At 38.4% G+C, this 17,114-nt stretch overlaps 1 protein-coding gene across 2 annotated transcripts in view; it reads right to left on the minus strand.

Moving 5' to 3' along the window:
- Nucleotides 1-17,114, minus strand: part of rin1b (Ras and Rab interactor 1b) — a 44,204-nt gene that overhangs the window by 14,866 nt on the left and 12,224 nt on the right. For both annotated transcript variants that reach the window (XM_039659359.2, XM_039659358.2), the window contains 5 exons: nucleotides 7,864-7,989; nucleotides 7,270-7,372; nucleotides 5,446-5,518; nucleotides 5,254-5,345; nucleotides 2,094-2,464 (listed from right to left, as the gene is read on the minus strand). In XM_039659359.2, coding sequence (XP_039515293.2) covers nucleotides 2,094-2,464; nucleotides 5,254-5,345; nucleotides 5,446-5,518; nucleotides 7,270-7,372; nucleotides 7,864-7,989 — 765 coding nt within the window. The remainder of the gene's footprint in view (nucleotides 1-2,093; nucleotides 2,465-5,253; nucleotides 5,346-5,445; nucleotides 5,519-7,269; nucleotides 7,373-7,863; nucleotides 7,990-17,114) is intronic.

Raw genomic sequence — 17,114 nt, forward strand, 5'->3', positions numbered from 1 at the left:
GTTCATTCGACTTTTGGCCTATAATCTATATTGAACTTGCGGAATCAACAATAAAATCTATTTTGACTTAACGACAAGCAGGTGAAAGAGACACATTTAGCCGTTTAGCCCCATAGACTCCCATTCATTCTGCTCTCGCCCGTGATCACCTCCAGTGGAATTCTAATGGAACTGCAACCAAGATGATACACAACGGGGCTAATAGGAAGTGCCAAGGCTCTCCGTTAGACGGGCTCTGGGACTACTTAAAAATGAACAGCTAAAACTGAAGTCCTCCAAAGTAGCCCTCCAGAAGCACGATTGGTTAGCCTTGCCATATCCCACCCCAAAGCCTAACTGATGCATGTCCAATCCAGCTCCTGGAGGGCCACTTTCCTGCAGAGTTTAGCTCTAACACACTTGTCTGAAAGTTTCTAGTGATCCTGAAGACCTTGATTAAGTGGTTCACATCTAGCGCTAAATACTGCAGGAGCCGGATTGAACACCTCTTGCATAACCTCCTACATACACCCAAAATCTAATTGGATGATTGGTCCAGTACGAACAAGAACACTGATCCAGAAATGTCTCCTACCATCAAAAATCATGGAAAGTCACACGGGTATGGTGACTATAGCCATGTTTCCATCCACTTGTCAATCGAATTATCTGAAGTTCGGTAAAAAAACACATGCGAATAAAGCTGGTGAAAGAGTGTTTCCATCCAACGGCTTTAAAGCGAATAAAAACCTGTACGTAATGACGTCACACGCTGTTTTGCGATCAAATTGGTATATCGAATTGATTTGAGACATTTTAAGGTGTTTCCATTCATTTTCGCACTGAATCGAACAACATTCAAACTTTTGCGAACAAAGTTTTGTTAGACAAAACGGATCGCGCCATCTACCAACAAATTCACAAGTTGAAGCCTAATAATGCTTATGTGGCAGCTGATAGCGACATATGTACTGTAGCTATGGGATAATGTATGCGATGCGGTTGTTGAAGGGGTTGTTTTCGCTATAATTTCGCTATATATTATCCTGCTTATTACATATAAATCAACCAAATAAATAAATAAATCAATAATTTGACAAAATATTGCCTTAAAAACGAGTTAATTGATTTAAAAACGAGTATTGCTTCTGCTAAAGAAAATAGTCTGTTCCGTCTCTGAACTGCGTCCATGGCAACGGTGTGTTATAGCAACGCCGCAGTCTGAACAAGAAATAACAGACCACATTATACATTACAATTCAACCAAGCCACGTAAAAACAAGCAAAACTAACCTAAGAAAACAACAACGTGATAAACATTGCTATGATGATGCCGACGACAGCGGAGGTGACTGTGGTTTGGGAACGACAGCGCTCCATCAGTTCTGGGAGATCGTGGTTCACGGAAACCCTTTGGTTGAAGCATCTTTTTGCTTTGTCCACTTACATCTGTCTTTGTTGACATCCGCCATGTGCGCGAACAGACTGGCCGGAAATGAACTCGTCTTCTGGCGTGTTGCAACCATAAAAGGGCCTAAATCTTAATCGCAATTCATAATTTATTCGGCAAATAACGTTTCCATCAACTTTTATCGCATTAGCCGTATATCGATCAAGATAAAATCCGATGAGACCGAACGTATTTCATTTGAGTCGATTTTCATAAAATTTCATCGAATTTTACTGTTTCCATAAGGCATTTTTCATTCGATATCACTTAATTCGGATAAAAACGTGTCGATGGAAACATGGCTTATGATTTAGCCAACTAAATGTGCCAACTTTTCTGCCAAGCAAACATAGTCCTAACCCTAAGATCAACCCCAACTTTAACCATTAACAAGACGTAAAGTCAGAGGGAAATCGTAAACAGATTATGTTGTTTAGAGATCCCAATGTCCAATCCTGCTTTTGGAGGTCCACCTTCAAGCAGAGTTTAGCTCTAACTCTAATTAGACACACCTAAACAAGGAGCACTAACACTTCCAGGCAGGTTCAATGGAGCTACATTCCCTTCCTTTAGCCAAAACCTAACCCTAATGTTTTCCAGCGACCAGCAAGTATGTTGGTTCAGATTGAAAAAAACTCAATCAGCCAAGGGTCCACATACTTACGGGTGGTATCTGTCCCAACATCTGTTCGTCCTCCTCTACTGAAGTTGGAGTGAGTGCCGGAGTCCTCCTGAGCACGCTCAATCCTCCTGTCCGTCTCGGGCCGCCCTGGTCGGCAATTTGCCCGTGTGTCTCCCCCTGGGTTAGGTCCGATTCTCCACCTGACAGGCTGAGAGAGGTTTCATTGGACACACGGACCCTGAGGCTGCGTTTGAAGCGGTGGCGTTTGTGTGAGGCGGTTCTACTGGGTTGGGGAGGCTGAAGGAACAGGGGATTGACAAAACATGGGCTGATCAATCTGGATGTCCGGTGGGGCGCTGAGGGCGGAGGGGGGCCGTTAGGAAGGCCAGGGGACGTCTGAGAGCTCCAGAACTCTGAAAGAGCCATGGAAGGTTGCAAAGAGTGAACATAAAATGGAAAACACAATTGCACATGAACCTTATAGAGCCAGTAGCCATAGCTTTTAGATTCTATTGAAATAACGAAAACGTAACATCACAAGTTTTGCAACTTCCTGAAACAACATCTATTCGGTGAAACTTGGCCTGGCCAGTTATGGTTTGATAAGGCATGCTAGCTGATTTTGCTTAGCTAGCTGGTACATGCTAGTTTGAATTTAACAAAAATTAAGAGTACGATTTTGGGATGGTGTGTCACTCTTATTTCCAGCACCAATAAATGAGTGGCTGACGTTTGTTTCAACTCTTTGTCCTCCATTGATGGATTTTTCCATCATTTATGGCATTTATGAGTCATGGGGGGTATTGATTACACATCCTCTGAATGGGTCTCATTGATGAAACACGAGCAGAACGAATTTGTGTGTAAAGTGGTTCTAGCGTAAATTTTTGGATTCATTAAAACGTTCGTATTTTCCAACTGTTAGTTGGTACGCAAGAAATCTACACCTGCTCCCAGCCACGCGTATGGTGCGCTTAACATCCGAACGTTTTGCTCATTAATAAGGCTGCATTTTAATTCACCTTAATCGGGTACATATTTAAACAGCATTTTTAAAAAATATTTTATATAGTAATAATATAAAGGTTTTTCTTTTTACTTCTATTATGAGAGCCAGTACTAATTTATGGAAGCTTGTTTCCGCCACTGAATAAAAAAAAATAAAAAAAAAATAATTGCGACTTTTTATCACACAATTGCGAGATATAAAGTCAGAATTGCGAGATATAAAGTCAGAATTGAGATATAAAGTCAGAATTGTGAGATATAAAGTCAGAATTGCGAGATATAAAGTCAGAATTGAGATATAAAGTCAGAATTGTGAGATATAAAGTCAGAATTGCGAGATATAAAGTCAGAATTGCGATATAAAGTCAGAATTGCCAGATATAAAGTCAGAATTGTGAGATATAAAGTCAGAATTGAGATATAAAGTCAGAATTGCGAGATATAAAGTCAGAATTGCGAGATATAAAGTCAGAATTGCGAGATATAAAGTCAGAATTGCGAGATATAAAGTCAGAATTGTGAGATATAAAGTCAGAATTGCGAGATATAAAGTCAGAATTGCGAGATATAAAGTCAGAATTGCGAGATATAACGTCAGAATTGCGAGATATAAAGTCAGAATTGCGAGATATAAAGTCAGAATTGCGAGATATAAAGTCAGAATTGCAAGATATAAAGTCAGAATTGCAAGATATAAACTCGCAATTATGTGTTATAAAGTCAGAATTGCGAGATATAAAGTCAGAATTGCGAGATATAAAGTCAGAATTGCGTGATATAAAGTCAGAATTGCGAGATATAAAGTCAGAATTGCGAGATATAAAGTCAGAATTGCGAAATATAAAGTCAGAATTGCGAGATATAAAGTCAGAATTGCGAGATATAAAGTCAGAATTGCGAGATATAAAGTCAGAATTGCGAGATATAAAGTCAGAATTGCGAGATATAAAGTCAGAATTGCGAGATATAAAGTCAGAATTTCGACATATAAACTCGCAATTATGTGTTATAAAGTCAGAATTGCGTGATATAAACTCGCAATTCTGAGAAAAAAAGACAGAAGTGCGACTTTTTATCTCACAATTCTGACTTTTTCTCACAATTGCGAGTTTACATCTCGCAATTCTGACTTTATAACACATAATTGCGAGTTTATATGTCGAAATTCTGACATCTTTTCTCAGAATTGTGAGATATAAACTCGCAATTGCGAGTTATCAGGCTAATTCTAAGGGGAAAAAAATACTAACTTTTTTCCCCCTCAGAATAGTTCAAATCTCACATTTCTGACTTTATATCACGCAATTGCGACTTTATATCTATCAATTCTGATTTCATATCTCGCAATTCTGACTTTACATCTCGCAATGTGTGAGAAAAAAAGTCAGAATTGTGAGATAAAAGTCGCAATTACCTTATTTATTTTTCATTCTATGGCGGAAACAAGCTTCCATAAGTAATAGCAGATCTGGTGATCGATGGTGGTCCTTCCCCAGTTTGAATGCCTATATATAGATGTCAGTCGGATATAATGGGCGGGATTTATGGTAATTGAGAATGAACGTGCACGCGCATCCCATTTACGACTGGTTGGAATTCATTAACACACACACATTTCACTATCACATCTGACGTTTACGGAGTATTTGTGAATCAGGAGAAGAGTTTTCGGGAAGGTCTCTTTACGCGCAAATCACTCTCATATTTACTCGTATATCTATGAATGAGACCCAATGAGTATAGAATTTCAGGATTAAAACACAGACTAAAAAGGAGCAGAAACAAGCAATCCAAGCATTGTTTATGCAAGTTTTAGTCTTTGGGAAAAAAAAAAACACACAAGTTTCTCAGCTTTTTGTTCAAAATGTTGCGTTTTTATGCAACTTACACACAGTGTTGATAAAGAAAGAATATAAAAAAAAACCCAATATCCCTGAGTTTTAGCAGCACATTTCAGTGCTAACTAATTTTGTGATCCAGTCACAATGATGTGCTAGCTTTGTAAAGGGACTGTAATTGAAGGAAAGGACAAGTGGGAAAAACCGCAAACCTGCAGGTTGGTATAAGCATTGAATATAAGAGGGTGTTAAGGATCCTAAGTGGGTGTTTACATTTAACTGTTAAAGGTACAGCAGCAAAAAGGCTAGTTTAGTTTGAAGGGTTTGAAACGGTCGTGAAAAACAAATATTCTTGCCTAAGCCCAGATGCGAAATGCTTTCCAGCTGGGTGTGTGTCGTGGCCTGTATAATTGCTTCTGGGAGCTCCAGTGGGAAAGGTAATACATCTCTGTTGAACACATACACAATTAGCATAAATTACAATACATTATAGATAAAACACTTGTTTAATGCACATGAATTATATAATGTTTGGTGGTTTGATGTACCTGCTAATAGTGTAAAACGCCACTAGTCTGCAGAGATCAGGGAAGCTCAGGGCAGAACTTTCTAGAGAAAACGCTAAATGATGACAAAGCAGATGTAAGAATTTAAGATATAAAAAATGGGTCCCACTTTATACTAAGTGGCTTAATGTACTTTCATTGAAACTAATAATTTGGTACAATGGACTTATTGTGTACATACATGTTTTTACATTGTACTTATATTTTGAAAATACCAGCAGCTGTAACTAATTCATGTAATTACACAGCTGATTCATCCCTTACACTTTAACCTACCCTTAAACCTACCCATAACACCACACCTGTCCCTAACCTTACCCGTATCACACCTCAATAGCAGCAAACGTGTTTCACAATACAACAGGAACACAATAATACATTGTATTTATTGTTCAATGTAAGTACGTGCGACCTAAAAATGTTACCTGACATAAAACCAGGTTTACCAGCCTTAACGGTTTATTAATCATGAAACTGTACGAGCTGGTCTTGTTTGGGAATAGGCCAGTACAGTTAGACATTGTTTTGTTCAAGTAATGTTTTCAGCGGCAGGTTTTGTTTTTGTACCCTGAACGTTTTCCTAAAAGGTAGAAAAACATTCTGTTAAACATTTTAAAAATCTATAGTGAAAACATTTGTTGATAATTTGTCTGTTTTATAAACACACAACAGCCAGTAAAAAAGTAATGTTAAAAAGTCAAAGGTCAAGAGCCAAACTAAAGCAAACACTGTTTTAAACGAAACATTTTCAATCAATTATCAACATCTAAACTCTCAATAAAAACTTCTGTAGATGTCTGACAGAAATAAAGTCAAACTGGTTATGTTTGTGGAGTTAACCATATCCAGTGCCTACTGGGAAACTTCCCGCTTAAACCTTCATAAGAATTTAGAGGATAATGTTATACTTAACATTTTTTCAGAATGATTTTAGAGATTGTTATCCTACTTTTTAGGAACACATTCTGGGAACAAATATAAAACTTTATTTATTTACTGAAAACATTACTAGAACAAAAAAAAAAAAAAGCTGGGAGCCTACTACAGAGGCGTATTGCATTCACTTGAAGAAAAAAAAAATCTACTCTGTTTTTTTGAATTAACGAGTTAATTTTTCATGAGAAAAAAAAATTTGCTCTGTTTTTCTGAATTAATGAGTTAATTTTTCATGAGAAAAAAAAAATTTTCTCTGTTTTTCTGAATTAATGAGTTAATTTTTCATGAGAAATTTTTTTTTGCTCTGTTTTTCTGAATTAATGAGTTAATTTTTCATGGAATTTTTTTTTTTTGCTCTGTTTTTCTGAATTAACGAGTTAATTCAGAAAAAAACAGAGCAAAAACTTTTTTTCTCACGAAAAATTAACTCATTAATTCAGAAAAACAGAGCAAAAAAAAATTTCTCATGAAAAATTAACTCGTTAATTCAGAAAAACAGAGCAAAACAAATTTTTCTCATGAAAAATTAACTCATTAATTCAGAAAAAACAGAGTAGATTTTTTTTCTTCAAGTGAATGCAATACGCCTCCGTACATATATAATGCATGTCAAGTTTTGCTATAAAACCTGACTAAAAGTATGAAGAACCAAAAATAGACTAAATAATATCTTATATTGCAATGTAAATTTACCAGTTGTTAAGGATTTGCATTAATCTATAGTAACCATAATTGGATTACTAACACAATATGACAACAAACACATGTTGTGGGGAGCCAATGTGTTAGGCTTAAGGGGATAAAAAAAAATAGCATTAGCTCAGTCTAAAAACTAAGCTAAAGTGTGTATGTGTGACGTGTTAATCTCACTGGAGTCTTCCTCACGGATGGGATACTGTGACACACCTCCCTCCTGCACTCGCACACACAGAACCTTCCTGTGGGAGGCGCTACACTTACACACCAGAAACGTCTATGGACAAAGATGGAAGATACAGAGTTCATTAACCCCTTTATTAAATAGATATGATATATAATATATATTGAAGTTGTATAATATTATACATATGTACAATTATTATATATACGACAACAAAGTTGAACATGTATAATAAAATGAAACCATTATTGAGAAGTTAGAATCAAGTACACTGTATTGTGGCGACGAGGGGTGATTGCAAAATAAAAAGTTGTTCAAAAGTGCTTCTTCAAAGAAAATTGACAAAATTTATATAAAAAAAGAAAAATGTATGCAATAAAGTAGTACAATGACACGACACAGACTGACTCTGTGTTTATTTGAAGTGTAATTGGTTGATTAGCAGTAAGTGACATCAGTCTTACAGGCTATTGTTATGCAGGCATAATACATCACTGCATGATAACTATAATTATGACTTATATTGTGAGCAATAGTGAAAAACATAATGATTTGATTTCACGTGGTGGTTGGGATTCTCTCACCCCGACTATCTCTCGCTGCAGGATTTGGTGGGCGGAGTCAGGGTTGATTGACAGCTGCAACCATATGGAGTGTGTGAGGAGAAGACGATCCAAAACACTTAAACTCCTCTGGAGAGACGAATCCATCTATAACGCAAAGGACAGGGGGGGTCAACAAACTCAAAATCAGGCCAACAAGGAATCTAAACTCACAGAAAGTTGATTGGCGTGAAGATTCGTGATCATTGATAAACAGGAGCGCAATATTCAGGGATTGAGATTAACGTTAACTTCCTCCATCCCGCCAAATGCGGGTAAAATGAATTTGGTAGGGAAACGCTGGGAAATCACGAGCCAATCTGGTTTCTATGTTTAACGTTACTCACTTTGCTGGGGAAGTTCGTGTAAGCCAAATCTCCACGGATTTAGGCTTATGATCTGCTCATGATATTAAAATACATTAGCCTACCAGAGACTAATTTAGAGACATGCCACTTGCTCCTCCCGCTGGACAGCCAATCGTCTGCTTTTAACGGTCGAGCTGGGAAACATTTTGAAAAGGCGGCAGATTTGATATGCAGTGTATGTGTGCGTTGTGTAAATATCAGACATCCCAAGTCTCCCAGAAGTACCGGGTGTCTCCCGCAGATTGATAGAGGCTCGCTCATGCCCGCAAATTAGTTCAAATCTCCCGGAATCTAGACTACAGCGAGCGAGCAAGAGCGCGCATATTCTGTTCAGCGGAGCGAGAGAACCCAGTAAAAGTATAACCTGTGGGAAAACGGCGTTTTAAACCTTATTTTGGGGCCAAGTCATCAAACTTTTTCAGCGATTTTTATTGTATTTTACTGCTGTTTCTATGCATGCAGTTTTTATGCCCCGGTGACCAGTGAAAGTGCAGTTCTGACTCTCTGCCCATTCATTTAGATAGGAGCCTGGTCTTGTGTATATGTCTATGGGTCTTGTTAAGTCCGAAATAGCTGCCCGGAGGCGTTGCCAAGATGGCGGCGAGTGGCATGACTTGCCTAAAAGGACTTTGGTACTAATCTGCGCATTTCTGGTTTACTTGAACACATACGTCACTAAGCAACACACTTGCATTAAAGTAATAGCTAATATTAAAAAGCATTTGGTGAACAGAAAAGACATTGTTATTATCCAGCATCGGACATTTTCTTTGTCCTGTATACATAGTTTCCACAGGCGAATTAATGTCACGTGACCTCCCCGGAGACGCCATCTTTGAGGGCAAAACCGCTGTGTTTACCATAGGCGTTTACAAAGTTTTATCAGAGAATGTCGTTTTACAAAAAAATATTTATTTCTGTTTATATTGTTATGCAAATCATGAAGACAGAGAGAGCTACAATGCAAAAATTTCATTCATAAATGGTGTGGATCCGTATGCAGTAACGAAGGAAGCACTGCCCAGATAGCAAACTGACATTGAATCAACGTGGAAATACGACATAGAAACAACGTTGATCTGACATTGTTTTGCTCATCGAATTAACGTTGAACCAACGTCAGACGCGTCATTCTTTCAAAACTAACGGAAAATCAACTTGAAATCAACGCGTTGTTTCAACGTTATGAAAGCAAACCAATTTTCAATTTTCATTTAGCTTTGAAGAATGCCGCGTCTGACGTTGGTTCAACGTTAATTCGATGAGCAAAATCAACGTTGTTTCAATGTCATGAGAGTTTCCACGTTGATTCAATGTCAGTTTGCTGTCTGGGTGAGCACTGATTATGCAACTTTGCCTCAGATACAGTATTTTCATGTGTACCATTATCTGGTATTGGTGAGGAGTTTTTACACATGTAAGCAATTCTGAGGCTGGAAAACACTGGAGGTGTACGATCAGATTGACGTGAGGTTGGTTTGGTGACGTTTGCTCAAGTGCAATCGATGGAAAAGTAACTTAGTCATCATAGCGAAGTAGCATGATGCTAATCTGTCTATTAAAAAGCCAAAGCCTGCACAAGTTAATTCCCATGTTCCCCTTAAAACAGTCACCAGTGCTTTCTGTAATATGCATGTACTTGCGGGCGTCATGGTTCGGTGCATGAATATAAAAATAAATAACTTGCGTGCAATTTAATTAATGTAATGCGGAACTACATTATACGCGGGATCTTTAGGGACATAATCTGAGATTGCAATGCTGGAATGTGAGATCAAACAGTGGAAACAATGTTGTTTTGTATGTTTTTAATACCTCATCATTTAGTTCATCCAGGACATTATTCAAACTGCAATGTGTTAACTTATATTTGTTTACACTAGCAATAAAACACAACATTGTGCTTTTGTCAAACAAATTCTTGCGTGTTTTGAGCGAGTTTCTTTCCTGTTTATGCTCGCCAGCCATAATCTCCGTCGTTGTTCGGACTAAAGCTTCATCCATACGGAGTCTAATGACGGGTATAGTGTAAAATCCCGATTTAACTGAACCTCCGGCACGATTTTATCATCCATTGACCCAGCAGGAGATGACCATTTTCATTTTATAGCACGAAACTCATTTCACTTCGTTCAAGTCGTATTGCTTCTTCTAATGTTTTGCCCTCAGCAATGGCGCCGGATCGGCAAATGCCCGTATGTTGTGACGTCATGTGGGAACTATGTATTGATCTGTCCACCTAAAACACATTTTTGGTAAAAAAAGAAGAAGAAGAAAGGCAGTTAAAATCGATTCCCTATTTTCGTTTTCGAAACTTGTGTTGGATTTTCACACGTAAAGTGACAAGCCCTATTATGAGATAATATTAAAAATATCTATATGGCAGTTTTCCCCCCATGGTATCGATGTCAAAATTGTGGCCAGTGAAAATGCTGAGTGGCTAGTAACTTTTGAAAACCGCTAGCCCTAGGGGCCGCTGAGCAAAAAAAGTGAATGCCCTGGTTGCACACATCTCTAATTTTATTCTAAACTCTTCCCCAGTGGTGGAGGAAGTACTGAATCTCAGTACTTAAGTAAAAGTACAAATACCCAGATAAATATTTACTTTAGTAAAAGTAGAAGTAACACAATGACAACCATACTTAAGTAAAAAGTAAAAAGTACTTTATTTTAAATGTACTTTAAGTATTAAAAGTAAAAGTACTTGCATAACAATTTATTATCTTAATGTCTATTTTCTAATGATTAATAAAACATTTAATTCTAACTCATTCAACCTAATAGCCTACTCCTATAATGATGTTCAATAATGATGGGAAAAAATTGTCACCATTTCTGAAACAAGCTTGCAATTAGGCAATATACACATCATGCTTATCCTTACTATATGTTAATAACTATGTTTGGCAGTAAACGCGATTCATTTATGGTGTAATTCTGAACCTCTTGGCTTGCCATAATCCTAACCAAACCAAACATATTACACACGGTGTGTTTCCTATGCACGTAAAAACAAATTTTCGCGTATGAGTTTGCACGATAAACACACTGCGTGCGAGACGCATTTAGTGTGATTGGGTTGATATACTGTATCTATGGCAACCAAACGTCACTGGTGAGACAAACGTGCAACGGAACGGACGGTCAGATTACGTTTTGGCAGGGGAAAAACTGATCAGAAAATGTAATGAAAATGTAACAGAAGTTGTAGAAATGTAGTGGAGTAGAAAGTATAATAATTGCTGCAAAATGTAACGAAGTAAAAGTAAAAAGTATGCACTATTTATTGTACTTAAGTAAAGTAAAGATACGTGAAAAAATGTACTTAAGTAAAGTAACGAAGTATTTGTACTTCGTTACATTCCACCACTGCTCTTCCCTATATATTATATTAAAGGATTAGTTCACTTTTGAAAAAACTTTTGCTGATAATTCACTCACCCCCATGTCATCCAAGATGTCCATGTCTTTCTTTCCTCAGTCGAAAAGAAATTTAGGTTTTTGATGAAAACATTCCAGGATTTTTCTCCATATAATGGACTTCAATGGGAACCGGATGGTTCAAGGTCCAAAAGACAGTTAATAACAGTTTCAGATGCAGCTTCAAATGTCTTTAAACGACACCAGACGATGAATAAGGGTCTTATCATGCGAAACGATCGGTTATTTCAAAACTTATTCCAAAAATGTAACTTTTCTAAGGACAAATGCTAGCCTTGCTCTATTCTGTGAGGCGCGTTTGTAATGTCACGTAATACGTAATTACGTTCAAAAGGTCATGGGCGACGTTTTGAAATAACCGATCGTTTCGCATGATAAGACCCTTATTCATCGTCTGGTGTCGTTTAAAGACATTTGAAGCTGCACTGAAACTGTCTTTTGGACCTTGGACTGTTTGGTTCCCATTGAAGTCCATTATATGGAGAAAAATCCTGGAATGTTTTCATCAAAAACCTAAATTTCTTTTCGACTGAGGAAAGAAAGACATGGACATCTTGGATGACATGGGGGTGAGTAAATTATCAGCAAAAGTTTTTTCAAAAGTGAACTAATCCTTTAAGTACTTGTTCAGCTACCTACAGGTCTTTCAAACATGTTGTAACCTGTTCAAATCCCAAAACCAGCACACAGAATCTTAGGAAATCTTTGCAGATTCTGTCTGGGCCTACATGAAACACGCAGACAATGAACCGTGCAGCAGTCACTGCTTCAAACGCTCGCTCGCTCTCGCTGCGATGACACTGTGTGGGCAGCCCGAGAGGATGCTTATGCATAACAGCAGATGGTTGTCATGGCAACAGATGCCTACACGTCCTACCAGGCAGTCCCACTCATCCACGGACACCTACTCACCCGAAACACGCGCACACACACACACACACACACACACGAGGCAGACTGCGCTTAAAAAGGCGAGGAACTGTTGGCAAAGTAAAGAGGATGTTTTTTAATTCCTGGTTCTCTTGCCCTTTCTCTCTCTCGCGCGGTGTCAGAGAGCTCTCCGGCACAATCAAGGCTCTTTGCGATATTTTTATCTAGTTTTTGAAGCCCACATCCCCTCCTCACAGCGTTCTCATCGTCAGACAGGTAGATCCAGCTGTGTTTTATACGCTTCACAATGAAGAATGGCCATTGATGACATGAAAGTAACCGCGTAGCTGCTGAAACTGCACTAGTCCTGATTGAGGGTTAGTTTTAGTGTTTTACACTCTTTTATCACAAGCTCAATCTACACTCACTGCTTTTGTAGATGAGCAGCTTCCAAAAAAACATAAATCGGCATGTAATTGCATTCATGTGTCGAGTGTCTTTACAGAGTAAATACAGAGAGGTTTGCCAAGCACACACACGCACACATAGACACACACACGCACACTCACTCACTCAGACACACATATTATATAGACACACACATTCACTCACTCACTCAGTCAGTCAGATACACATAGACACACACACACTCATACACACACACACACTCAGTCAGTCAGATACACATATAGGCACATTCACACTCACTCACACACACACACACACACTCAGTCAGTCAGATACACTATATACATATACTATACACTATACTATATATATATATATAGACACATTCACACTCACACACACTGTAAAAAAATATTGATGGTTTAACTTAAAAAAGTAAGTAACCTGGTTGCCTTAAAATTTTAAGTTGATTGAACTGGAAAGAGTGAGTTAATACAATGAAGGAGATTAATTTAACTATCAGAAACTCAAAATTATATGTTATCTGAACTAAAAAAATTATTTAAGTTGATTTGACAAAAGAAAAAAATGTTGTGATAACAACACTGTAAAAAATATTGTTGGTTTAACTTAAAAAAGTTAGTAACCTGGGTTGCCTTAAAATTTTAAGTTGATTAAACTGCAAAAAGTGAGTTAATGAAGTAGATTAATTTAACCATCAGAAACTCAAAATAATAAGTTATCTCAACTAAATAAATTATTATAAAGTTGATTTGACAAAAGAAAATATGTTGTGATAACAAATCTTGAAAATATTTTTTACAGTGTACTGTGTTGGCCATGCATGTTTTCTTTATTGGTCATTCCCAGAAGATCAAAGAATGTCAGGAATTAATTAATTAGCACATCAAACGATCATTTCTGGGTGAATTACTCAGTATGTTTGCTTTGTAAATAAAATAATAAATGAACAGAATTTAACTCTAACTACTTTAAGTAATGATGCTGAAAATTCATCTTTGATCACAGGAATAAACTACACTTTACTATATATATATTCATAGAAACAGTTATTTTAAATTGTAACAATATTTCACAATTTTATTTTTTATTGTTCAAATACATACAGCCTCAGTGAGCATAAAAGACTTCATAATCATACAGTGAGTCATAAACCTTGACATTTCCATCCTGCCATGCTGCTTTTCCCCCTCAAAACAGTTGAGATAAAATAAAAAACACGCTTGACCTTCAGACATGGACTGTGAGGAAATCAGTTCAGTGGTTTGACCGGCGTCGCAATATTCAGCAGCAATTTACCTCAGCACCGCCGCTACGGTACCTCAGCACTGTGTGTGTACTCCATCACAGGCCTCTAACACCCATCTGAGCTTTATGGACAGGCTTTATTACATAAACATCACATCATCGGCCCGGATGACTTTCCCACCCACAAACACGAGCAATAAACCACTGCGAGAGAATCACACACACACAAAACTGACGGGTCAGAAACCTTCACACCACTAACCCTACACACTCTTAGAAGAAATGGTTCTATTTAGAACCAGAAATGGTTCCATCCCCCGCTTCATTAATGGAACTCCAAAATGGTTCTATATAGAACCATTTTTTTTGTAAGAGGTTCTATTGGCCACGTATGGAACCCCAGGGTTCTACATAGAACCCAGAGGAACCCTTTTTTAAGAGTGTATAGAACCTTTTAGAGGTTCCAAATACGTAGCGCTGATAGAACCTTTTCTTCTAAGAGTGTAACCAGAAGACATCCGAGGAGAGACAGATGATGTCCGACTGCAGCGTAGGCCTCCTTACACAAAGCCCTGAACAGCCTACACACACACACACACACACACACAGATAGACAGACAGACACAAACACACGTGCACGCACACACACAGTTATGCAATTAAGCATCATACAGGGAGAAACACAAGAAGAGGAAAGTAAGAAGAGAAGAAGGAGAGGGAGTGTGTTTGATTTGAGCAGTTCCTCATCTTGAAGAACTTTTTTTTTCTTCACGAGGCTATTTTTGAGTCTGGGTTCAGGAAGATTATAATTATGAATCAAGGAAGTCGTGCATTTTTATCAGCACACAAAAAGTGCAGTTTCATGTTCCGATGCCTTCTGAATACGAGTTTTTAATTGCTCTTTCAGGTTGAGACTTTTTAAAGCAAATGCAAGTGAGATTACTGTGAGACATTATTAAAAGAGATCTGGTTTGTGATATTTGGTGTAATTCTTACTCAGAAATTGCTAGTAAATTTCACAAATAACTACAAAAAAATGTGTACGCCGAGCAACGCTTAATTTTTAAATGTTTTAATTTTTAAGCAGAAAGAGGAATAAACTTACTCCAATACACTTCACTGAGTACTCTTCGGATGAATCCGTCTCTCAAAATCCCTCCTTTCTGAGAGCTACTGCGCTCTGCTCTGATTGGCCCAGTCTGTTGTGATTGGTCTACTCTGCTCTGATTGGCCAGACAGCTCAGTCTGTTGTGATTGGTTTACTCTGCTCTGATTGGTCAGATGGCCAGTCTGTTGTGATTGGTCTACTCTGCTCTGATTGGCCCAGTCTGTTGTGATTGGTCTGCTCTGATTAGTCAGATGGGCAGTCTGTTGTGATTGGTCTACTCTGCTCTAATTGGCCAGACAGCTCAGTCTGTTGTGATTGGTCTACTCTGCTCTGATTGGTCAGATGTCCAGTCTGTTGTGATTGGTCTACTCTGCTCTGATTGGCCCAGTCTGTTGTGATTGGTCTACTCTGCTCTGATTGGCCCAGTCTGTTGTGATTGGTCTACTCTGCTCTGATTGGCCCAGTCTGTTGTGATTGGTCTGCTCTGATTGGTCAGATGGCCAGTCTGTTGTGATTGGTCTACTCTGCTCTGATTGGCCAGACAGCTCAGTCTGTTGTGATTGGTCTACTCTGCTCTGATTGGCCAGACAGCTCAGTCTGTTGTGATTGGTCTACTCTGCTCTGATTGGCCAGACAGCTCAGTCTGTTGTGATTGGTCTACTCTGCTCTGATTGGCCAGACAGCTCAGTCTGTCGTGATTGGTCTACTCTGCTCTGATTGGCCAGACAGCTCAGTCTGTTGTGATTGGTCTACTCTACTCTGATTGGCCCAGTCTGTTGTGATTGGTCTGCTCTGATTGGTCAGATGGCCAGTCTGTTGTGATTGGTCTACTCTGCTCTGATTGGCCCAGTCTGTTGTGATTGGTCTACTTTGCTCTGATTGGCCAGACAGCTCAGTCTGTTGTGATTGGTCTACTCTGCTCTGATTGGCCCAGTCTGTTGTGATTGGCCTGCTCTGATCTGCTCGACCAGACGGTTTGATCTCCTCTGCTCTGAATGGCCAGACAGCTCAGTCTGTTGTGATTGGTCTACTGCGTCCAGCACTTGTCGGAAACAAAACACCCATTACTATAACTGAACTTCAGCTCTGGAGTCTTCCTCAGCCCTCAGCGATTGTACACACTGTAAAGACAGTAACGATGACGTTGATTTTACCATATCAATCCGAGCGCGAGTCCAATGATAAAACTTTGGAAGAACTAGTTATGACGACTTGAGCAGGACGTTTCTCAGTGATACGCTACTCAGTTTGAGGTACATACATGCCGTAATTCCTCATCATCAGCATAAACAAGAGTATGTCCATCAACAAACCCATGTGTATATTTATAATTTATTGCGGTGCAAATGGGGGAACTGCATCAATAACAGTGCATACCTTAGTAAATGACTGAATGACTTTAATGTAACATTATATAATATTTAATGTTCAGGGTCACATGATCCTTCAGAAACAGAACTTTGAAAAGAATGAGAATGAGTAAAGAACAAAATATTCGTATTTGAGTGCACTGTCCCTTTGACTGTAAATTAGATTTAAGAGTTACAGCAGAAGGGAAGATTGTGAGAAGAGCTCACATTGATTTTTTGCAATGCAATTTCATTTTAATTATCCATAAAATGAAGAATCCAGATACTTTTGGAGGCCACTGTGAAACCAAAACTAGTAAGCCGTGGAGCAGGTGGTCACTGCGCAAATGAAGAAGTGAACTCCAGTGACATGAGGACAGTCTGTCAGACAGATCTCAACATTTCCAGTAACAAGCACAG

This window comes from Pimephales promelas, chromosome 1 (assembly GCF_988280905.1).
Source record: "Pimephales promelas chromosome 1, fPimPro1.hap1.1, whole genome shotgun sequence".
NCBI classification, from domain to species: Eukaryota; Metazoa; Chordata; class Actinopteri; order Cypriniformes; family Leuciscidae; genus Pimephales; species Pimephales promelas.